The 25,265-nt window shown below is 36.4% G+C and overlaps 1 protein-coding gene across 2 annotated transcripts in view; it reads right to left on the reverse strand.

Moving 5' to 3' along the window:
- BTBD7 (BTB domain containing 7) overlaps positions 1-25,265 on the reverse strand; it is a 62,635-nt gene that overhangs the window by 19,423 nt on the left and 17,947 nt on the right. The window contains exons 2-5 of one of the 2 annotated variants that reach the window (XM_081128488.1): positions 23,021-23,208; positions 21,593-22,672; positions 4,181-4,389; positions 2,633-2,708 (exon numbers count right to left, since the gene is read on the reverse strand). In XM_081128488.1, the coding sequence (XP_080984614.1) occupies positions 2,633-2,708; positions 4,181-4,389; positions 21,593-22,672; positions 23,021-23,102 (1,447 nt within the window). In that variant the 5' untranslated portion in view covers positions 23,103-23,208. The remainder of the gene's footprint in view (positions 1-2,632; positions 2,709-4,180; positions 4,390-21,592; positions 22,673-23,020; positions 23,209-25,265) is intronic. The other variant, XM_081128489.1, reaches the window with a different exon arrangement.

A 25,265-nucleotide genomic window follows, 5' to 3' on the forward strand; every position in this document is an offset into this window, starting at 1 on the left:
GTACTTATGTTTATGATACTGAAGTGGGAAAAATTTACATAAATTTTGGGAATCTTTAATCATGTCTTTAATCTAGGGGGGGCTGTATTTTTTTTTAAAGACCCTTATAATTTACAAATATAAATGCTAGATATTTTGCAAAGTCTGTAGGCAAACTGGTATTTCCCTTAAATCATGTGATAGACAGTTAAAGAGGTTGTTTTTGAGAAGCTAAGCTTTTACTGCAGTCGTCTGAAATAAAATCACTGCAAGTGTGTGAAAGAGAGTTTGTCCTCGCCTCGCTATGATTTGGCTTCACACTTACACAAGGCACTGCTTTCAAAATTTTTTTTCTTTAGTAGTGGCATCCTGTTTTCAAGTGAAATGTTACATTAAACTCCCAAACATGTAAGAGGTAAGGGCAGGATGCTCATCTAACGAGGCTGACTGAAACAAAGGGAAACCTGTTTGCTTAGCCTCATTCTCATCCCTGTAAAAGAGCCTGACATTCTAAGCCAGTCTGGAAACTACTAATTTTTCTTTCTAATCCTCAGCCAAGGATATGTTTTTTTATTGATTTTAGAGAGAAAAACATCAATGAGAGAGAAACATCAATAGGCTGCCACCTGTATGTGCCCCAATAGAACCCACAACTTTGTGTATGGGGTGATGCTCCAACCAACTGAGCCACTATTTTAAGGGAAATTTTATCAATTACGGTCATTATCTGTCCCAAATAATTATGACATTACGAACCTATGTCAATGAAAAAACCTACGGCCTATAATGATTATGTAACATGACATACACCCAATTCTTGTTACTTGGGCAGCTATATTCTATAAAGTGACTGTGAACACTGAATCACCGCTTCTAAGGGAAACACAGGGGTAGGTTACAGTGAGCCTCTAGTCACAACACTTTTGCCAACTAGCCGAGACATAACTTTGTCTTATGTGTGTTTCTGTTTAAAGACACCTTATTAATACATATGTTGACTCATTAACACCGAACTCACTACCAACAGGTAACTCATACCTGAAAACAAAGCTTATCTAACACACATTTTCTCTGTGAGGCACATGACAGCCTTCTTGTGCTTAGGAACATTAGAAAGCACTGAGTACTACACTTGGAGACCATTTTAAACAGAGATGACCTCCAAACCCCATAAGAATGTGAAAAACATGGCACTAAATACACTGTGAAAGGACACGTTTACAATATAAGCAGTAACAAGAAAGTACAGCATCACCTTGCTTAACCTTAAGCTGGAAACATACGCATCAGGGGACTCAAATTTTTTGTCACTCTGTACATGTCTGCAAATGCCCATGAAAGTCCCAAGAGCACAGACTTGTAAATTGCAAATACATTTTAGCAAGTAGATGAATCTGCAAATAAACCATCTGCAAGTAAGGGGGACAGACTGTATACTGGCATTTCAAAAATGTCCCAAATTAATAGTAATGGTTTATGTTAAAAAAAATTCAAATCTGAGACTTGCTAAAGGCTTCTGCAGGCCACAGAGAAATAAATTAAGAGAAATCAAACAGGAAGACTGCTTTTGTTCCCTAGCACTTGAGTAGTAGTGTATTAAAGGGATATACAGAAAGGTCTGAAGGCAGTATAGTGCCCCAGCCGGTTGTGCTCAGTGGTTAGAGCATCAATCCGTGGACTGAGGGTCCCGGGTTTGATTCTGGCCAAGGGCACGTACCTCTCGGTTGCAGGCTCAGGGCCTGGCCATGGTCGGGCCTGTGAGGGAGGCAGCCAACGTATGTGTCTCTCGCACTGATGTCTCCCCCTCCCCATGACTCTCTCTGAAAAGCATGGAAACATCCTCGGGTGAGGACGAAAAAGGCGGCAGCATGCTGGATATTTTTACATATTTAAAAATGTGGCAGAACAACTCTATAAACTTATTACTAAGAACCACTGACCTGAACGCTTTGAAGAGTTGAACTTTGCGGTATGTAAGTTATATCTAAATAAAACTGTTGAAAAGTAACAGGGAAGGAAAATCTGTATTTAATTTTTCTAATTAAAGTTTTTTGTTTTGGGCTCATTATATAGGAATTACAATATTCTATGATGAAAGGAGTACAGGGGGGTGGACAACCCTAGATATAAATAAAAGAATCAGCCCAGCCGGTGTGGCTCAGTGGTTGAGCATTGACCCATGGACCAGGAGATCAATTCCCGATCAGGGCACATGCCCAGGTTGCGGGCTCTATCCCCATTAGGGGGTGTGCAGGAGGCAACTGACAGATGATCCTCTCTCATCACTGATCTTTCTCTCTCCCTCTCTCCCTCCCTCCCTCCCTTCTTCCCTCTCTCTGAAATCAGTAAAAACATTTTTTTTTTAAAAGGAATCAACCAATGAATGCACAGATGAGTGAAACAACAAATCGTTGTTTCTTTCTCTCTTCCACTCTAAAAATCCATTTTTTAAAAAAGTATCCTTTTAAAGCTGCAAAATATAAGCTTGTGACATATTTATTTCTAACAAAGTATACCCTCTCTGCCAAAGGATTTTGCCAACTGTAAAAATTTTTATTTTCAACAGGCAACAATGGCCATTGTCAAGCCTGACATGTAGCATCATGCCAGTAAGCTTCAGGGAAAAACAGTGCAGCTAGTTTTCTGAGCTTACCTCTGTCTGCTATTCTTTTCATCAGCTGGTGCTCACCCCATTTAATCAGATATTTAAGGATATCTTGTTCACTTGCCTATAATAAAAAATGTTTATACTTATTTTGGTGAAATTAGGTAAACGGTTAATTTCATTAATGGCTTCTCCTATATCATAAAGTAAATACAACATGCAACTTACCACATTTCACTCTTTACACTGGCTGTCTGAAATGTTCAAGTTAAACTTTTTGTCCATCAATAGCAAATACACAAGATTGTATTACATGGGTTTTGTCCAGTAACTGCACTCTTGGCTCCAACTATATTTTCTATTCTTACTTCCATCTTTATTTTTTTCATTATCTTGTTCTCTTCACCTATTTTAAATGTATTTTATCTTACTATATGGTCTTTATACAGCTACCTTACATTCTTTTGGGGACAAGATGGAGATAAATAAAAGTCAAAGTATACGGATGCAGAGTGGCTACTATCTCCTGCAGGAACAATTCCCACAAGGTATTCTACTGATTGGTCAAAGACCCTTTAAGCACAATTTGAGAAATGCCAACATGCCCGCTCATTTCTTCATATATTATCTAAAATATTAAAGCAAATCTAGGCTGCTCTCCAAGGTTTTTACTTTCTAAGAAGAAATACAAAGCTTCTAAAGACAATAATCTGAGAGCAGTGACAAATTCTAACTCCCATAATGCACGCAGTCTGGATCAGGACAGTAAAATAAGGTTAATAAACACAGATCCTAAATAAATCAAATCCAATATGACATTTGTACTGCAATCAAAGCAAAGATACTAAGTGGATTATTTAACTCTTCACTGCACTTCTGACTAAGATGAAAGCATTTTATAACTTCCCTAGTACAAGTATGAAAAAAAATAGGAAATGGCTCAATGGATTTTTGTCTCCGTAACATAAAAACTGTTATATAATTTTCAGTATAAAATTCATACAACCAATACAAAAGAAAATTAAGCTTGAACACATCTCACCTAAAAATATTTTTGCCCTATTTTAAATCTACTGTTAGTTTTAATTACCAAATTAGACGGATATGTAAGTCAAGAACACAGAATCTGCTAAAACTGCTTCTGATTAAAAATAAGTAGTTGAAAACATTATTGTACTCTGGCAGTACACATATATAGAGTTTTTATGAGCACTGGAGTAGATCAGAAATTATTATTCTACTTTGTGCTGCTTAAGCTACAGTCTAAGTATCTCATACTCCACCAAAAATAAGAAACTGGTATAGTGAATTTACTATTAGTAGAAACCAAGAAAATCACTGTTGGGATATGCTTCTGACCCTGCCTACTGCCTCAATCCCTTTGGTGTGGTTGGCCAGGACCCAGGAATAGTTCACAATGTTGAGTCAGCAGCAGAATGCAAGAAGGGCCAGAGAGCAGAAGGCTTTGTTGTACAAACGTGAAGAGGGCATTCCTGGGTGGGTTGATATCCCTAGATGGGACAATAATAGAGTACAGATGGGTTTCTTGGTGCACATATGAATGACAATGAATCTGAGAGGTGTATAAATGATTACCTGTAGGTAGTCAGACTGGATAGCAGTAAGCAGATGGTCTTTGCTGAGCTCATAAAAAACATCCGAAGTCATGACCTGGGAAAATTCCTCACAGAGGAAATGTAAAGCTTGTCGGTGCACCCATTTAGAGCCATATGGATGAGAACTCCACTTGAGGATGGCAATTAAGGTATCTAATGAGATGCTCTCAGCAATGATATCCTCACAGCCTAAAAGAGAAGGCAAATACTTCTTGAGATTAATCATAAAAATTACTTAATGAACATTAGTGTGTTAGACACTATACTTAAAAGTAGCAATAGTAAAAAAGAACAAGAAGATAAATAAAATCTCATGGAAATCACCAAGATTTGGTGGGATGGGGTAATAATAAGTAACAACAGACTATGACTTCTATAGGAAATCTGCTGTTCCACAGAGACAGATCCACAGAAAAAGATAGGGAATCCTCACAACTGTTTAAGAAAATGAATATCTATGTGAAAATCCCACAATATGAATATGACACTATAGTGGAGGCCATTGAACCAAAGGGGAAAGAAAAGTAGGTAGAAATGATACAGTTGTGGGAATTGGTCAGAGGAAGGACATGGATGACAAATGACTGATAATAAGAATCCACACTTGCAAAGGCGACAGGTGAGCTATCTCCTATGACCTATGAGGACATCTGCTCTTTGTATCATTCTAATAAAAAAACAATTTGTACTCTGATAGTTTAATCCCTCAGAATACCGTTAAAATTTTGCAGTTTTATGCTCCTCTGGGATTAATTCTGGTGAATTAAAGGGAATTAAGTAGTTTAAGTGAGAAGGACCAGGATCCTGGAGAAAGTGACTATGGCACCTTAAGAACTCAAAGGAAAGAAAATCTGAGGCTAGTCAGCCATTTTCCTTAGGAAAGATCATTTCAAAATACAAAGATAAAATATAAATAAAATCTGAGCAACAAAGATTGTGGAAGAGAAAATGGCTAAAGTTGGACAGAAATTCTTCATAACTAAGTTTACTAAAAAATAAAAAAGGACCCTGATAATGTGTGTCTGTATGTGGGGGTGGTGTTTATACCACCACCAACAAAAATGTGGCTAAAAAGGCTGCTCTCTAATGAGCTCAGAGTTGTAAAAGATACAGCCAAAAGAAAGTACATCAATGAACTCCAAAAACTTCCAAAGCTCAAAATTACTGTAAAATCATGAAAGGAGAAAAGAGAAAGGTAATGAATCCCATTTTCAGATGCTAGTTCATTAGCAGCCAATATAAAGTCTGCAAAAAGTAATGCTTCATTATTCCCTTTTCTGATATGATACCAGTTTAGGAGAATAACACAGAGAATCGTGTAACCCAATTTCTTCAGAACATTTAACAAAATATTTACTGCTATCTCTAGATTGTTAGCTCCACAAAACAGGGACTGCTGTCTTCACTCTATCTCTAGCACCTGCTTGCACATGGTCGGTGCTGAATAAAAATCTGTTGAATGTAAAAATGAGATCTTTGCAGATATGAAGAAGAGATGCAGATGGATGACAGAACAATGGTTAACAGAACCATTTGTAAGTAGCACTGATTAAGCTGGGGGATGGACTGGAGAGTCTCCGCTTTTGTGATGTTTATCAAGAACTTGGAAGATGTGGAAAGAATGCTTCAAAATCTCCAGGTACCCGAAAACTGGGAAACAGTCAACACCACACTGGATAACATGATTATAATTGCCTAAAATGACGGGTCAAAATGAAGATGAAATATAACTAGGAAAATTAGTACGTTCTTTATTTTTTTATCTATTTATTTATTTTTTATTTTTTCGGAGTCCCCCTCTCCCCCCGTTCTATATTTAAAGAAAATCAGCTAGCCCTGGCCAGTTTGGGTCAGTGGATAGAGTGTCGGCTTGTGGGCTAAAGGGTCCCAGGTTCGATTCTGGCCAAGGGCACACACCTTGGTTACAACAGGCTCTCCATGGTCAGGAAGCAACCAATTGATGTGCCTCTCTCACACTGATGTCCCCTCCCCCCAGCCTCCCTTCCACTGTCTCTGAAAAGCAATGGAAAAAATATCCTCGGTGAGAATTTTTTAAAAAATTATATAAAAAAAGTAAGGGAAAAAATCAAGTAGATGACAGGGGAGAGTTAGCTTAACTACCACCTATGTAAAAACAGCATCTGGGTGTGTGTTTTTAAATCCTCACCTGAGGATATTTTTGCCATTGCTTTTCAGAGAGTGGAAGGGAGAGAGAGAGAGAAACATTGATGTAAGAGAGACACATCAATTGGTTGCCTCCCACTCATGGGCCGACCAGGGCTGTCAACTGAGTCTGCAACCAAGGTACGTGCCCTTGGCCAGAATCGAACCTGGGACCCTTCAGTCCACAGGGCGATGCTGTAACCACTGAGCAAAACCGACTAGGGCTAATCCTGGTTTTAAAGAAGGATATCTAGCCCTGGCCAGGTAGCTCAGTTGGTTAGAGTGTCATCTGGATATGCCAAGATTGCACGTTCAATCCCTGGTCAGGGCACATACAAAAAGCAACCAATGAAAGCATAAGTAAGTGGAAAAACAAACTGATATTTCTCTCTCTCAAGTCAATAAAATAAGTAAATAAATAAAAATAAAGACTGGTTATCTCTCTTCCTAGTCACCAAAGCCAGAAACCTGAGCACTATTATTGATTCCTTCTCCCAAAGCCCATATCCAAGCTACCATCAATTGCTGACCACTCTATTCTTATTTCAAATCCATCCCCTCCACTGAAATTGAATCGTTATATCACGCATAAAAATTAACTCAAAATGGATTATGAACTTAATGCAAGACTCGAAACTATAAAATTCTTAGAAGAAAACTTCAGAAAAAAGCTTCCTGAAGTTGGTTTTGACAATGACTTATTGGATAGGATACTAAAAGCAAAAATCAACCAATGGGACAGCAAGCTAAAAATGCTTCTGTAGAGAAAAAGAAACAATCAGCAAAATGAAAGGCAACTTTACAGAATGGGAGAAATATTTGCAAGCCACATATCAAATAAGGGATTAATATCCAAAATATATAAGAAACTGATACAACTCAATAGCAAACAAACAATCTGAAAACATGGGCGGAAGACTTGAAAAGACATTTTTCCAAAGACATTCAAATGGCCAACAAGTACATGAAAAGGTGCTCAACATCACTACTCATCAGGGAAATGTAAATCAAAACTACAATGAGATATAATCTCACCTGTCAGAATGGCTATCATCAAAGAGCCAAGAGATAGTGTTGTTGAGGATATGGAGAAAAGGGAACCCTGGTGCACTGTTAGTGGAAATGTAAATTGATAGTCACTACAGAAAACAGTATGACAGTTCCTCAAATTAAAAATAGAACTACAATATGATCTAGCAATCCCTCTTCCAGGTATATATATATCAGAAGATGATAAAATCACTATCTCAAAGAGATATCTGCACTCCCACATTCACTGCACCATTATTCATAGTAGCCAACACATGGAAACAACCCCAGTGTCCATCAACAGACGAACAGATAAGGAAAATGTGTTATACTAGGTGGGGCAAAAGTACGTTAACAGTTATGAGCACGCAAAATAGTGTTTATTTTTGTATTATTTATTATCGTATTATTTTTCATGTGAACTGTAAACCCACTTTTGTCCCACCCTGTATATATAAAATGGAGTATTATTCAGCCATAAAATGAAAATCCTGCCATTTGTGACAACATGGATGGACCCAACTGCATTATTTTAAGCGAAATAAGTCAGATAGAAGAAGACAAATACTGCATGGTCTCATTTATATGTGAAATCTAAAAACATCAAACTCATAGAATAGAGTAGCATGGTGGTTTACAGGAGCTGAGGGGTGGAGAAAATGGGAGACATTGTCAAAAGGGTACAAACTTCCAGTTACAAGTGGTAAAAAGTCCAGGGATCTAATGTACAGCATGGTGACTATAGTTAACAATACTGTATTGTACACTTGAGTGTCACTATGAGCTCTCACCGTAACAACAACAAAATATTATATGAGTTAAAGCATGTGTTAACTAACCTTATTATGGTAAACATTTCACAATCCATACATGTATCAAATAGTTACATTGTACACTGTAAACTTACACAATATTATGTTAATTATATCTCAATAAAGCTGGAAAAAAAGAAACCTAGATTAAATCTGTTTTTACTATGAAAAAAAAGTAGGCTGAGTTTTCCTGGGTTTTAGTTCTCATACCTTTTGGATTATGTTCACAATTTGGTTGTCCCTGTTGGGTAGAGAGGTATAATATAGAGGTAGAGTCAAAGTGTAACATAGTTTTATCTACATGGAAGTATATCTTTTAAATTTCTGCCCCTTTAAATAGTCTTATAAGATTTCCTTGCAACAGATAAATGCCAGAAGGCATTACTAATATTATAGATCTGTTCCAAGTATCTTTCTATGCTCCCTTTCAATATATTTTAAAAGTTATGTTCTGAGAAATTCTCTGGATAGATGAATATAAAAGACACTGATAACACTGGCTGCCTATGTGAAGAGGATCTGAGTGGTTGGAGGACAAAAAGTTGGGAGGACAGGAGACTTTGCTGAGTACCCTTTTATACCTTTTGAATACTGTTCTATGTGAATATACTAACTGTTCAGAAAGTCAAATAATAATAAAAACAAACAAACAACAGACTATGGAAGTTGCTGTGAGTTCCTTCCCTCAGGGCTCAGTATAAAATCAATCACTGACCAGAAAATCCAGCAAATACTGGAAAGAAAGTGAGAAGTTCCTCTACTTTGAGAACACTGCTCCCTTCTGATGGGAAAGTAGCAATCAGTGAGATTTACTCTGCTTGTGTGTGAAAATCTACACTGATTGCTTGCACTCTTTATCCTTAGAGCTTTTCCCAAGCTGTGTGAGAGGGAAAAGCAGATAAAGATGAGAGAGAAGCTGGAAACTTCTAGGGAATAACTTTTAACTTAGCAGACAAAGGAGGAGGCCAAAGTGCAAAGACAACCATTGATAAAGATGAAGATTTCTCTTAAGCCATGAAAGGAAACAAAAACACTAAGTTTAAGAACCCTTAAGATTCTTAATTGAATACAGATTTATATTTCTTTAATGTTTACTTTATAAATTAATGTTCCCTAACACAGAATTTTTAATATTTATGCTTGAGCGTTTTGGGAGGTGAGAGCAGCTTAATGAAAAGGAGAAGCATTCATGGGGATGACAGTTCTCTGGCACAGGCATCATAAATAAGCCTCCACTACAGTGTAACTCAGGGGATCCGAAACCTACAGGATGCCTGAATTCCTTGAAAGTGAACACAGGTTCTTATGTGCAGGCACCCTGTTGTAAGACATGCAAAATACACCTCTAGAGTCAAACTGACCAGAGGCCCAAGTCCAATTCCTTTTAGCTGAGTGACGTATACAACTTTGCCTGTTTCCTCACCTGAAGAATGTTTCCTAATCCTCAAAATTTACTTCATCAGGTTATTTTGAGGGTAAAAATATATATATATACACATAACATTAGTACACTGTTTTGACTTATGATAAACAGTAAATAAGCAGCAGCTAATTCTATAATTGCTTCCTTAATGAGGTACCCACTGTACTGGTGTATTTCGATTCAAAAGCAAGCACTGGGATTTGCAGGAGATGGAAGAGGGCAGGAAGGGAGTAGTCAAGAGAGCAAATCAAATCAAAGATCATAAAGGAAACAGTCAGTGACAACCTAAATGTATTGTGCACTTTCCTCTCACAGAAAATTTATTAAATTGTACAATAAAAAACGATCCTAGTACTTAGCATGTGAAAAACTCAGAGGTTCACAGCTCTTTATCTAAAAATAAAAAATATCCATTTACACCTCTGCCTGTTTACTACCCTAAAACCATTTTCCCACTAGTGAAAAAACAGTTAAGTTAGCATCCTTAATTCCATTATAATAATAAAAGAAAAATGCAAAGCTTTTGTGGGTAGAGACATATTACGGTTTTCAGAAAACTTTTTGGTATCTACTGGTTATCTCTTACACGTGATCATATGCTCCCTTCAAAACAATGCATCTCACAGATGATTTCTTCCCCAAGATCATATTCTCTCTCCTGTCAAATGGGGGGGAGTCAGAGACAGGAGATTCAAATCTTGGCCTTAACACTTTCTGGATGTAATCCCAGGTGACAATATTTTCATTAAGTATGAAAAAGACCCACAGAATAAAGTGTATAGTGTGGTGCTCTTTATACTACAAAAGAACAAGATATGCATGTGAAATACACACACATTCGGCACATATAAAGGTTTGTAAGGAAACGCAAACTATTCAAAGTATATCATCAATAAGGATTTGGGGAAAGGAATGGTAGGAGGTGAAAATACACCTTGGGCTGTGTTTCTGTATCATTCTCTTTTTTCAATGCACATAAACAGCTTTTTGAAATAAATTCATCCAAATTTAAAGTTGCTATGGGAGATGGTTTATGAATTCTACCGAACATACTATCTAAAGTCTTTTATAGTGCAAACAGTATACAGAAAACTTAGCTACTGAGTATAAATTCTTGTTTTGAAGTCCATCTTTGGATCACCAGAAGTCACCTCGGGGAAGTAACAACTTAAGGATATTGTTTCCTCATCTCTAATATGGAAAAAATGATAGTAGCTACCATATAGGTTACTGTAAAGATTAAGTGACGTATTCCACGAAAAGAGAGTAACCCAGTGTCTTGCACACAGCAATAGCTAAATAATATCATTACTAATCTATCTAAATTCTTAGAATAATTTATTTCAGCCACCTCCTAAACCAAAAGTAGACAAAATGTTTTTGTCTGATCAGTCCTTCTACTTTGGATATTTTAAGAGATAAGTGTAATATCTGGTTTTAAGGCAGAAACTTTAACTCCAAACTCAATACTGAGTTTGAAAAGCCTGGCTACTTCTGTAATCCAGAGGTCTTCCCTCTGTCTTCATTTTCCCTCCTCAGTCACTAATACCCTCCCCCAATCCTGTTTTTCTTATACCAAATAACCTGCATCTTAGATTACATAGCTTTTGTACTTCTTGGCGATGAAAGGTATAATATGTAAAATTTGACTATGGTAGAGTCAGAAAAATATAAATAAGTTGGGCTTTAGGAAAAGGCAACAGTAAGGCCATTTGTCAGTGTTTCTAAGAGAAAAGGGACTATAATTGAATCAAAATGGGAGTTTAGACCAAAGAGTCCACTACCATGGAAAAAGCTCTATGGATGTTTTAAAAAATTTTTTTATTGATTTTTAGAGAAAAAGGAACGGAAAGGGGGAGAGAGAAAAATACTGATGTGCGAACGACTGCCTCCTGCACATGCTCTACCAGGGACTGAGCCTACAACTTGGGCATGTGCCCTGACCAGAAATCAAACCAGCAGCCTTTTGGTGCACAGGACAATGCTCAACTGAGCCACACCAGCCAGGGGTCTATGGACGATTATTTATGGCCCTGTTTTGCCATCTAAAACTGAATGTTCCCTGAAATTATAATTATAGGTATCATTGCTTTTAAAAAAATTTTTTAATTGATTTTAGAGAAGGGAAAGGGAGAGAAAAATCAATGTAAGAAACTCCGATTGGCTGCCTCCTTCACGCCCCCTACTGGAGATTGAGCCCACAACACAGGCATATGCCCTGACTGGGAATGGAACCTGCAACCTTTTGATGCATGGGACTACGCTCAACCAACTGAAGCACACCAGCCAGGGCCTGCATTCTTGTTGTTAAAAGGCCTGCCCTAGCCGGTTTGGCTAAGTGGTTAGAGAGTGAGACTGAACTGAAAGGTCCCAGGTTCAATTCTAGCCAAGGGTATGTGTGGGAGGCAACCAATCAATGTGTCTCTTTCACAACAATGTTTCTCCCTCTCCCCCCTTCCACTCTCTCTGAAAAGCAATGGAAAAGATATCTTTGGATGAGGATTTAAAAAAAACACAAAAAAAGCCTGAATCTGGTTAATTTTTTTTAGACTTTGGGAATTTTGATCCATGCTTTCAAATGATGTATAAAGAAAATAACTCAGTTCTTACCTTTATAGAAATTTTTTACTAAGGAGTTAACGCAATTCAGTTTTTAAAACACTTATTAAGGCCCTGCCAACTATAAGCCAGGCATAATGTGTGCTGCTTGCATTTCTATGAAGAAGAAATGAGCTCCAAGTTGTGGAACCCAGGTAGAATTTATATGGTTAGTATGTGGCAGAGCCAGGACTGAAACAAAGACATGACCCCAAAGTTCGTATTTATAAAAACATCATTAAATTTGGGCACTGTTGCCCTAGCCGGTTTGGCTCAGTGGTTAGAGCATTGGCCTATGCCTATGGACTATGTGGTCCCGGATTTGATGTCGGCCAAGGGCAGGTACCTCAGTTGAAGGATCAATCCCCGGCCCCACTTGGGGCCCATGCAGAAGGCAACCAATTGATGTGTCTCTCACACTGATGTTTCTTTCCCTTTCCCTTCCCCGCCCCCCCCCCACTCTCCCTAGAAAGCAATGGAAAATAACCAGTGCTCAATGTACTTTTTAAAATTAGTAGTACTATGTTGTTCAAAGTTTTGTATTCATATCCATACTGACCTGAGTACTGTACAGTATTTCATCTTTTATCTGATTATATTAATGTCTGTCATGTTCAAATTAAATCCAATTTCTCAGACCTTAACTATAATAAACACAATTTGGGCTGGGGGAAAAACAAAATAGAACAAGTCTTCCTCTATTTCATTATTTTCCTCCTTTGCCATCCTTAGAATTTCAGTACAACAAGGAAAAGGTTTTGCTTATTGTGGAGAGATTTCTAATTAAATAAAAAGAAATAAAAGACGTTCAATAGACTCTACTATAAATGAACTGTACCTATTTTAGAGATAACACTTCTTGCTATGGCTACAAATTGCCTAATAAACATTTACCTTTACAAAGTCATATAACAAGCTGTAACACTAATTTATACTCACTTTTACATTTTCAAATAAGGGTGAATAAATACAGTACCTTCAATAGACAAGAAACAAACAATGGCAGCAACCTTTTACAATTTCATTTTTCCTTGATCAATCAAACAGGACAAAAATGAAGTAAAAAAAAATGCCTGATTTAGAATAAAAGTTTCCAAGTTACTTTAACATTCTAAATTATGTTTTACTATAAATACATTTTTATTATTGAAATTTTAAATACATAATTAGTTTTTAAAATCTAAATTATAAATGAGTACAAAAGGATTGTCCTTGGATTAAACCTTTTTGGCTTCAAAGATAAACAGCCTTGACTGACTTCGACGAATATTTTAAATCCAATTGATACTCTATTTCATATCAATGGATCAACAAAGTAAAGAGTTGATGAGACAATTTTATTTTAAACTTAACTTAAAATTGAGTTTAAAGATAGAGAGTTATACACCATTTAGACGACATCTAAACTTACTTTTATAAATAATACTTCATATTTATCTCCTAGATTTAGGCTCAGTGTTTTCATTATATTGCAACTTCTAGGGTTAAACATTAATTACCCCCCCCCATTTTAAAAAAAGAAATGTTACTTGGTTTTCATAGGTATTAAAGATAATTCAAAATATGTAACTGAGAGTCTACTAAGAGCAAAGCACTGTATTAGGTTCTTAGGGTGATTCAAACATGACCAAAATTTTTATCTTGTCTTTAGGGAGTATATAATACACTAGTTGAGAGAGAAAATGAGACAGGTTCACAGGTAATTCCAAAACAAGTTAGAAGACGTAAAAACCTAAAATAAAATAAGTGTTTCAGAAGTTTGCAGGAAGAAGAAAATAATTTGGAATGCCTACGACACCGCAAAGGAAGTCATATATGAGTTTAGTTTTAAAGGGTAGGGTAGAATTTGGACATTTAGTGATCAAAGGCAAAGATATTCCAACATAAAAGTGTGAGCAGGGGGTCAGAGGTGGAGTGTAGTCTATATAAAACATAATTCCAATTCTAAAATAAAACATGCAATTAAACATTATACTTTACAACATCATAATTTTGAGTAAAAATAATTAAGTGCTAAATTTCATTATTTGAGATGTATAACTTGAGTCATTTGAAATACCATTCCTGAAACTGAGATTAATTCTTCATCTATGTTGCATGTTTAACTGAAACCTACATTTACTACTCTGATCTGTTGATAATTGTCTTTAACTTAGCTCCATTATTCTCTGGGGAGTATATTCAGTCAGAATTTGCTGAAGAGGAAACAGTTACAGACAGAAGTAAAATGAACTGCCAGTTCAATGAACTAAGATAGAAGGAAGAGTTGTCAACATGGGGACAATGGAGAGGATGGGAAGACATAATGGATTAGTGAGTGAAGACAGTTAGTCTTTGCTATTTGTTTCAAGTCACACACTTGGAATCTGACCAAGCTGCTAACGGAAAAAAGTAGGTTATTGCTTTCAGTTCTGTTAGATTTTCAATTCAATAAAATAAAATATCACACGCATTATGACTAAAAATATGGGCAAGGCATTAGAATTCATTTTGGAATTAAAGTTATAAATTCCTTATTCTAGAATGAAAAATACTTTAGATTAAGATGAAAAATTAAAATCTGCAGCTGAGCCTGGCTGGCGTGGCTCAGCGGTTGAGCATCGAACTATGATCTAAGGTTAGATTCCTGGTCCTAGCTAGACACGCATTTCCCTCCCGGAAGTGCTTAGCCCCACCACCCCAAGTGGTTTAGCACAAATTAGCCTCCTGGCTGAGATTCCTGAGTTCACACTTCAATCACTAGCCTGCTGTTTTGTTCCTACAACGAGGCCATAGTGGTCTCCCACCCTCATCCCTGGAAACTGGTTCTCATACTGCTCTCCTTTCTCACTTTGCCTCAATCCCTGGGCTTGGAGTCAGAAGAGCTGGTATGAGTAACAACTTCATCACTTAAAAGCTTGGGAAAAGGCTAGTTATTAATCTCTGAGCCCTATCATACTCATAGGTTGTCTGGATGACCAAATGAGAGAAAGTAAAAGCCCTTTTGTAAATTAAAATTATAAGCATGATCTCATTAGTTAACATTCTTGATGGATATGATTCCATTCCCTAGTTCTTTAAGACTGTGGCCTATCTAGGTCTCTCTGGTTCTTCTGAGTCCCGATGTCCTATGTTTATCATAAAAATTAATTTGTCACCCAATCGGGCGTGGCTTAGTGGTTGAGCAACGACCTAGGACCTAGAAGATCGAGGTTTGATTCCCAGTCAGGTCACATGGCCTGGTTGCGGGCTCGATCCCCAGTCAGGGACATGCAAGAGGCAGCCAATCAATGAAGACTCTCTCATCATTGATGTTTCAACTCTCTCTCCCCCTCTCCCTTCCTCTCTCTGAAATCAATAAAGATATATTTTTTAAAAATTAATTTGTGATCAAAGCAGTATATGATTCATAATTTAAAGTCTCATACCTAGTAGTAATAAAAAGCTTATCTTAAAACAAAACTCCCTGCCCCTCTCTCTTTTCCAGTTCCATTCCTGCTCCCTAGAGGCACTACTGTCAATTTTTTACCTCTTTTGGTATTTACCTCTCTGCATATAATTTTTATTAAATCAATATTCAGTGTTAACATTATGACAACTATTTAAATATTGCTTACAGCTGAGTCAAGCAATTTACTAGAATTACATTTTCTTCCATATGTAATTTTTAAAAAAATTTGGAGATATTAATTTCTTCTTTTTCCACTTTGTTTTCTATACATCTACTGCTAATTCTTCATAAAGGCACCAAAAGATCCATGAAATCTTTCAATGTCACTTGTCACTTAGTATTCAAACAGCATTCAGGTAATTGATTTCTTCCAGAGGGAGCCTTTTACACCCCTAGTGCAGTCTAGACTGGATACCCACTAGACCTACTGCACAGCTAGTAAGCAGGATTTCCCTTTCTTCTTTCCTGTGTTGGACACCATTTTCTGGATCCCGTACTTCTGTGTTAACTGGTTTACTTCATCACTTAGTGAAATGCATCCTCAGTAACTTCCTGAGTAGGGGTGCAGGGAAGGTAAGTTTTTTGAGGCAAGACTGAAAAATGCCTTTATTTAGACATACACTTGACTGACAGTTTGGCTGAGTACAGAATTTTGTGTTTAAAATAATTTTCCAACAGCTTTTTGAAGGCACTATACCACTGTACTGTAGTATTCAGTTGCTGCTATTGAAAATTTCAATACCATTCTGATTCCCATTTCTTTGTAAGGAACCTAATTTTTTACTCTTTGCAACATTTCAGAATCTTCTTTTTTTCTGGTGTTCACGAGCGAAAGGGAAGACACTTTTTAATATATTCTTTTAGTTTGGGCATTATTTCTTGTATTCTTCTTCAGATACTGTCTTTTAAAAAAATATATATATCTTTATTGATTTCAGAGAGAGGAAAGGAGAGGGAGAGAGTCATTGATCGGCTGCCTCCTGCATGCCCCCGACTGGGGATCGAGCCCCATAACCTGGGCATGTGCCCTGACCAGGAATTGAACCACGATCGCCTGGATCCCAGGTCAATGCTCAACCGCTGAGCCACGCCCGGCTGGGCTAAATACTGTCTTCTCTTCCATTTTCTCTGGTGTACATTTCTAAAACCACTATCTGTTAAGATGTTATACCTTCTAGATAAATACTATAGTTTTCTTATTTGCCCCCACTGCTGTCCATCTGTTTTACTTTCCTACTTTAATTCTACCTTTCAATCCTATTATATATTTCATATTTGCTGCCTTATTTCCAAGAGCTCCCATTTTTACTTTTATAGCATTCTATTTATGTCTCAAGTCAGTATAATGTTTTTTTATATAACAATATTTTTATTCTATTGAATACTTTTTCTGCTTCAGTCACGGTCTGATTCTTAGTTCTAGTACTTTGCTCTTTTTGTTCTAATCTGTCTCAGTTGGGAAGTCTTTCTCAAATGTCCAGTGAGCCTTATATGGGTTTTCATATTTAAGAGTGACGCAGTAAACAGTTATTTGGAAGCTCTGCTGCACAAGCAGGATTGCTGACTGTAGTAGTCCCCCGTTTATCCATGGGGGATGCCCCCAATTGATATCTGAAACCAGACAGTACCGAACACTATATATACTATGTTTTTTCCTATATATACATCCCTGTAATAAAATTTAATTTATATATTAGGCACAGTAAGAGATTAACAAGTTATAATAATATAGAACAATATTCTGTATAGTATAATACAGAATACTGTAATAAAAGTTATGTGAACGTGGTTTCTCTCAAAATATTTTATTATACTATACTCACCCTTTCTGTGATGTGAAATGATACAATGCTTACGTGATGAGATGAAGTGAGGTGAATGACATAGGCTCTGTGACAGCACTGGGCTCTGATAAGGATTACTTGAATGTAAGCTCTGTGCACTAAGACCGTCAATCTGATAACCAAAGTGGCTACTAAGTGACTAATGGGTGGATAGCATACACAGCGTGGAGCCACTGGACAAAGGAATGATTCATGTCCTGGATGGGACGGAGCAGGATGGAACAGTATTTTATACTACTCAGAATGGCACTGAGATGGTGGATAAGGGGGAACTACTGTATTCTTCTTTATAGAACAGGAGGCTAACTGGCTTTTTCATTGTGTAACTCCTGAACATAACTTTATTGTGGAGCTCCAAAACACCAGTACCTATGGGCTATTACCATTTCTAGAGCTCTAATTTATTGTCTTGTATCTGCCTGGCTTGGACTAGGGGAAGGCAAGGGGATGATTTTACTATTTAGTTTGTAGGTGTTCACATAATTCCAGACTTCAACCTTGTACCTCACCACCCTACTCCACCCCACCCCTTTGTAGCTATTTCCAGATTTGGAATCTTTCTAGTTCAATTTCCTTAGAAAACAAATCTCAGGCCTCTTGTGTTTAGTTGGGGACATGGGGGTGGAGAAGGGAAATGAAAGGACAGGTCAGGATTTGCCACCTGGCTACAAGTGATACTGGTTAAGAACAGACAAATGAGCCACTGAAACAAAATGAAAGTACTGACCCATACATATACATGGGAACTTAATAAGAAGTGGTACAAATTAGGGAGGGGAAATGCATTGTTTAATAGAGTACTCAGAAACTACATCACATGGAGTGAAACAAAACCCCATCCCTTTCTAACACCATACATAAAGGTGACTTAAAATTAAATGTCTCTTTTTAGTTCTACGCCATGCTTATTCCTGATTTTCAGAGTACTTAGTACCCTCTGTGAATTGCCTTTCTTTTCAGTAGACCCTTTAAAGGCTATAGAGTTATATATCTCTCTTCTTTGTTAAGTAACAAAGAAGTAATCAGTTATTTATCTGCTTTCCAGCTTCTAATCATTTCTATACCCTTTTTTCCACTGTTGTTTTCTTCTCAGTTATCTTTGTCCTTGAGGGTTTACACTTGTTTTATTCCTGTACTGTAACATTAGGGCTTTGGAGGGAAAAGAAATAAATGTATATTCTATCTGTTATGTAGGAAATCACGTGAAGTTAAATCTGGTCCGAAAATGCCAGCCCCATTACCTGTTAATTCACCTAATAGTAACTGCCTACTTGTATGAATAAAACGCATTCTCGGTGTAGGCCAGGAAGCCTCCCTTTTATCCACTTGCCAAACCACTCTTGCTGTCTGCCTATAATGCCTCTTTTTATGATGCTCTTGAAACTATTAAATCACCTCTCCACCTTGAAGGGCATATTTAGTTTTAAGGTCCCAGCCTCCCTTAATAGAATTTGTCTCCTTTTAAAAACTTGGCTTTAAACTTTCATTAATTCATCCAAACCACTTACTGAGTGCCTACTATGTGCCAGGTATTGGGAATGCAAAGATGAGAACAATATGGTCCCACCCTCAAATTGCCAATGGGCTAGTCTTACAGCCTTTCTTAACTGGGAGACTGTATGAATCACAGAAAATAATTTTGGTGACTATTTTCTTGATTCTCTCCAAAAGGATTCATAAGTAGTATCATGCTGGATGCATAGGAGAGATGCTAATTCATTACACACAATAGATGCCTCAGAGTATTATACAAGTTAAAACATGGTACTGGAGGACTGAAATCCAGTTTGTCTGGTTCCAGCACCTGAGCTTTTAAGTTTTATGGTATAAAATACCTTCCTAAGTGACCAAATATTCTCCTTCCCATGGAAATGAGGTAAAAATTATGTTGAAGTATGGTCTGTTATAAACCTTAACAACAGTATCATGGGTATGGAGAAAGGATAAGGCCTACATGGAGTGCAAGAAACAAATGGCCAAGTAACCCAAACTCGGTATTTTGAATAATGAAAGGAAACAGAGCCACATAAACACAAAACTTTAAGGGAAAATTTTTAAGTAACTGAGATTTAGGTAATATAGGGAATGTTGTTTTCTATCTTAAAGGTACAAAACAATACAATTTCTAGCTAAATGATTTAAAAAATTATCTCACTTAATATAAAAGAACTCTAGATCAAGTATTACCTAAGATCTAAGAGCTGGCTCATAATTTTACTTTGCATTCAAAATTTAAAACAGCCTGGCCAGTGTGGTTCAGTGGTTGAGCGCTGACCCATGAACCAGGAGGTCATTGTTCGATTCTGTCAGGGCACATACCTGGGTTGTGGGCTCAGTCCCTAGTGGGAGGTGTATAAGAGGCAGCTGATGATTCTCTCTCATCATTGATGTTTCTATCTCTCTCTTCCTCTCTTTGAAATCAATAAAAACATATTTAAAAAACAAACAAAAAAACTGTAGGAATGCTTTATGGTATATCCTGTATGAAGGAATGCTTTCTCATTTTTTAAAACAGCAAAGTATATATGATATACTTTAGTTTCTTATTTTTTAAACATGTCAAAAATAAAACCAATTTGAGGAGAGAGATTATACCTTTTTGGTAATGTTGCAACCTTCAAATTTTTCTGTAGAGGCATTTTCTGAAAAATTTGGTTTTATAGAATAAAAGGTCAAGCTGCCAGTTATTTATTTTAATCCTCACCCAAGAAGTAAGGATATTTTTCCATTGATTTTTAGAGAGAGTGGAAGGGAGGAGGGGGGAGAGAGAATGAGAACATCGATGTGAGAGAGACACATCGATTGGTTGCCTCCCACGTGCACCCTGACTGGTGGCGGGGATCAAGCCTGCAACTAGGTACATGCCCTTCACCAGGAATTGAACCCGAGACCTCCGGTGCACAGGGTGATGCTCTAACTATTGAGCAATGCCCGCCAGGGCTAGGTTATTTTTGATAACGTATTTTCCTACTGTCTGACATCTAAATAGTCTATTATTAGCATAATGATTAATAGAAAAATATTTTAATTACATTTTGACTGTGATCATTAAACAGAATTAGTACTATTACTAAAAAGATAATGGTAAAATAAGACTTAAAAAATTTTTTTACGTAACAGAAATAACTTTTTCACTCATGTTTATCAGTCTTCTTCTGTACAATTCCTCTCATTTTATTGTTGACACTGTTATCCTAACTGGGGCTTTCATTTTATTTTTTCTTTCTCAAAGTCCTATTAATTTGTTGATTTAGCCATACAATATATATTATTTTCAAGTTAGAAAAATGTGCTTGGCTTTCCTTTATAAATTTCTCTTTTACCCAAATCATTAACACTCTCTTCTAACTGACAACTTCTAATGTTCCTTTAGCAAATACTCATTAGCTAAACTTCTCATGTAATTTTATGTCATATAACTTGTTTTCTTTTAATATATGGTCATAGAAAGCTAAAAATGCACTCTGTCAAGACAGCAATTACCCTCTGCTCTCCTGTGGAGGATCTCTTTTCAACTTTGATATACAAGTTGAGCTTGAAAAAATACAGAATATTTTAAATTTTAAATCCGAAACCCTGCCCAATTCTTTGAATCAAATAAATTTGTATCCAAATATAACTATCTTCATTGTTATTATGAACTTTCATTCTTATTCTAAACACATCAGCATCAACAAGGCACTGAGTATAAGTAAGAAAATCTAAATTATCCAAGAAGTCCAAGATTAAGTATAACCTTGAAATATGGGAAACAGGGCTAGTTCAAAGCTTGGGTGCAGACAGGGTGTAGGTGGGTAGTAGCTAGGTAATTATACATTCCTATACCTATGGTCTTACATTAGGAAAGAAAGAGCCTTAAGTCTTATCTATTGCTCTTAGTCACCAGTTTTGAATGCTTGGTTTTAATACTAAATGAAGTGCCACATTAATACTAACTGTAAATTCTGTCTTAGCTGTCATAACTACACATTCAAAATAAACTGACCCTTTCACATGCCAAACACTGAAATCACGGAAAATACTGGTTGTGTTTTCGATCTGGGAGACAAATGTGTAATTTTAGAAAGCAAAATTAAAAATCAGAATTTCATACCTTGTGCAAGCATGTTAAACTCCAAGAACAGTGCTATGTGGTAAAGTTCCATGGCTTCTTCTGCCCTGGTCATGTTTGGTTTCCCTGCGACGAGAGCCTGAACTTCACTGAGACTCCCCACAGAGGGGCTACAGTGCAAAACGGAGAGGTCCACCACGTCGGTATACATACAGTGTAATATAACTTTTGCATATTTTTTTGGTATAATGGACTCATCTAATATAATTCTTGTGGGAGTCCTCAAAGTTCGGTCTGTGATTTCTTCACCAGTTCGTATCCTCCTTTGCAACAGATTTCGAAAAAATGGGGACCGTGCTGAGATAACAGCCTTGTGAGCTTTGAGCTCTTCCTCTAAACAGTTCTGATTTCCACCAAAAGCTTCAACCAGTTCGGAGTCTGAAGAAAAACTAAGGACGACATCATAATAACACATGTAATCAAAAAGTCCACGCATATCTACATCAAGGGAATTTGGTGTTCCAAATTCTTCACTAAGCTGAACCAGGATATCGACATTTTGAAACCTTGAGTCCTCCATTCCAAACTCTCCCGTATAAAGGTAGTGTAACAAAGCAGAAAACATAGGCATATCTATACCAGCTGTATTGATGTCCATTATGATCTCTGCCCCATACTCAGGTGAGGAGGAAAGCAGTGTTTTAAAAAATGGACACCTTGCTGCCAAAATGGCACGATGAACAGGAAAACAAGTTTCTTGAAATATTAAGTCCACATCAGTACAATATTTATACTCATAAAGATCGGCCATATCTTTCTGCAATGTCCGGGCTTCTGGTCTAGCCAAACTGGCTTGTAGAGAAAGCTCCTTTAAGGCTGAAGTTCCCTCGTATTCCTCCACTAATGCATTGACATCTCTAACATCCCACCCAGAGAGGAGTTCTCGCATCTGTTTGGCGTGATCAGCAGACCTATTAGATTTTCGACGTTTAATAAACTTCTTTTTGAGGGTGGCAAGGCCAGAGGTTCTCTTTTTTTTGTCTTGTGGTTTCTCATGGCCATGGTCAAGGCTATATAGTTTTGATTCACAACCATAGCCTTGCTGAGAATAGGATGATGTTCCTAAGAAGGAAATTAAACAAATGAAAATGTCTTTCTTTCTTTTTTAACATTTATTTTCAGCATTAACACATATTTCATGAAAAAATTTTTATAGACATTCCTGAAACGTTAAAAAAACCCTGATTTTGTTTTTATAAAGATAGAAAGTTCAAATAACTTTTTTTATATTAAATAAGGAATAGGACAGAGCAGATTTACATTTGTTGGGGAAAAAATCTTGGATGCTGCAGAATTATTATCTATAACTTTTTCACAGCTCAATTATCTTTCATCTTAAAAGACCACTGAAAACACAATTCTACTTATATTCACAAAAGAAAATGAAGTTAGAAAAACTAAAACAGTTACCTATAAAAGTCTGTTGGGCTTGAGAATTTCCCCCTACCCTCGGGGAACATGAATGAGGATAGTTAGATGCATTAGCACCCATTTTCTTCAGTCACTCAGGCATTCCATCTGCTGGCTCTTCAGAGTATAATCCCAGAGGCCTTTACGAACTTTCAACCCTGGATCCAGCAGCCTCTTTTCATCCATTTCTTGATATAAAACAAAAATAATTTTAATCATGTTTTCAAATGTACCTCAAATTGCACAGTAAAAAAAAGCAAGCTATTGAAAACTGCTTTTATTTGCAAATAATGACATGTCAAATTCATATGTAAAAATTTCAGAAGATGTAAATAGTTAAACTTTAATTATGAATCGGTATTAGCTGCAATTTTGAGCCATAAAATATACCAATTATATATTTTCTATGACAGTAAAAAGCAACATATCAGACTAATGTAAATAAATAGTTATAGAAAGAGCAATTCAAATCACGGCGGGGTGGGGCAAATCACAGGAAAAGGTTATTTAGACTAGAAAAAAAATTTTTGATTTTTTAATCTTTAGAAGCAGTCACTAGTTATTATAATCTGACACTCAAAACAATTAAGGTTGATACCAGTACACATACAAAGAGCAGATAAGTGATCAGTTTGTTGTTTTTCTACCTTAGACAAAACTGCTTAAATTGATCTTTAATCTGTAAAATTGGGCATTTTACTGAAAGAGGGGGAAGGAACAGTGGTGAACAGTTGAAACTGGTGAGCAGTTGAAACTAAGTATCTTTAGGTTACTTGTTCCATAGTAGTTTTAAGAGAAGTTATTATAAATACAGTGAGACACAAGAAAAAAATAAAAACTTTAACTATTCTCCCCATAAAGCCCTGAAATAAAAACACTGCTTTCTACTACCTGATATTTTGACTTAACATGGACAGGGCAGTACCAATAAGAGATAATTTTAACAATTATAGAATAACTTCCACACTCTGGAACCCTAACTTTCAGAGCTGCTAGCAGGAGATCTACATATCCACAGAGAAAAAACTCTAAGAGAGAACAGGGTTAACAGGAATACTTCTAAATCTTTAGAGCATCTAGATATATAAAATTTATCTGACTAAAAGGGTTAACGGTTTAAGAGAAACACAATTTAAAATTTATTATTGGAATTGTTAGGAAACTAACCAGGAGGCAGTTAATCTAGTTTCATAATGAAGGATAAAGAGCTTAACAAATACAGTTAAACACAAACATAATCACAAAAAGCCTGCTGGAAAACAGAACACTGTCAAGATTCTTGGAATTTATTTTCATCTCTGTTACTGACACATCATAACCTTAGGAATTCAAGTTTAAGAAAATCACTGTTAACATTATGCTTTCTTTCAATCCTTTTCCACCATACATATGAAAATTTATTTAAGCATAGAATTATCTACCTATAGTGTCCAAGAGAAGGCTAGGAAACTTTCCACTAATTATGTATTATGCAAAGTAGCAGTAACTTCAATCAAGCAAATTTCCTATTTGAAATGTACCTGCCCATAAAGGAAAACACAGCACGTTAGACTTTTTACTTTAGTGCATGCCACTGATGTCAAAAAAGGTTATGGGCAGCCAGAGATGTGACAGTGCGTTCTGCAAGAACTACCCAGCAAGGAATCCAGACAGTTTAGTATACTATTTTGTAAATGTAAAATGGTCAAGAAAATTACTTCTTCCAGCAGTCAGTTTTCTTAAAGTCTGATGCTTAGTATAAGTAAATTCAATCTTCTATTCTTAAATATCAGAAATGTAGGAAAGGCTGCCTTCTTTTGTAACTCATTTTGAATGTCAATTCTTGTAAAAGAGAAACTAAATCTGCCTGTGTTAATATCGGTCCAAACCTTTTTTAAAAGTAAGTCTAATAAATTTTTGTTTTCAAATTGAGCTCCTTAAAAGTTTCAAGGTTTTTTCAGGCATTTTTAGTGGTTCTTTAAAATAAATTAGGCTAATATATAGTGATGGGATATTTGACTTTGGATGGTGGGCATGCAGTGCAATATACAGATCTTGTAACAGAGAAATCCACACCTGAAACCTATATGATCATATTAACCAATGTCACCTCAATAAATTGAAAAAGAAAAAAAGAAATTAGGGTCCTGGGAAGCCTAGTCTGTGGCCTCATTTACAAGTCAAATCCTATTCTCAGCCACTAAAGATTTGTATTTAAAACCATAAAAATGGCAGAGACAATACCTTCTCAAATATGAAAAATATT

The sequence above is a fragment of the Miniopterus schreibersii genome (assembly GCF_964146895.1).
Source record: "Miniopterus schreibersii genome assembly, chromosome: 1".
Taxonomy (NCBI): Eukaryota; Metazoa; Chordata; class Mammalia; order Chiroptera; family Miniopteridae; genus Miniopterus; species Miniopterus schreibersii.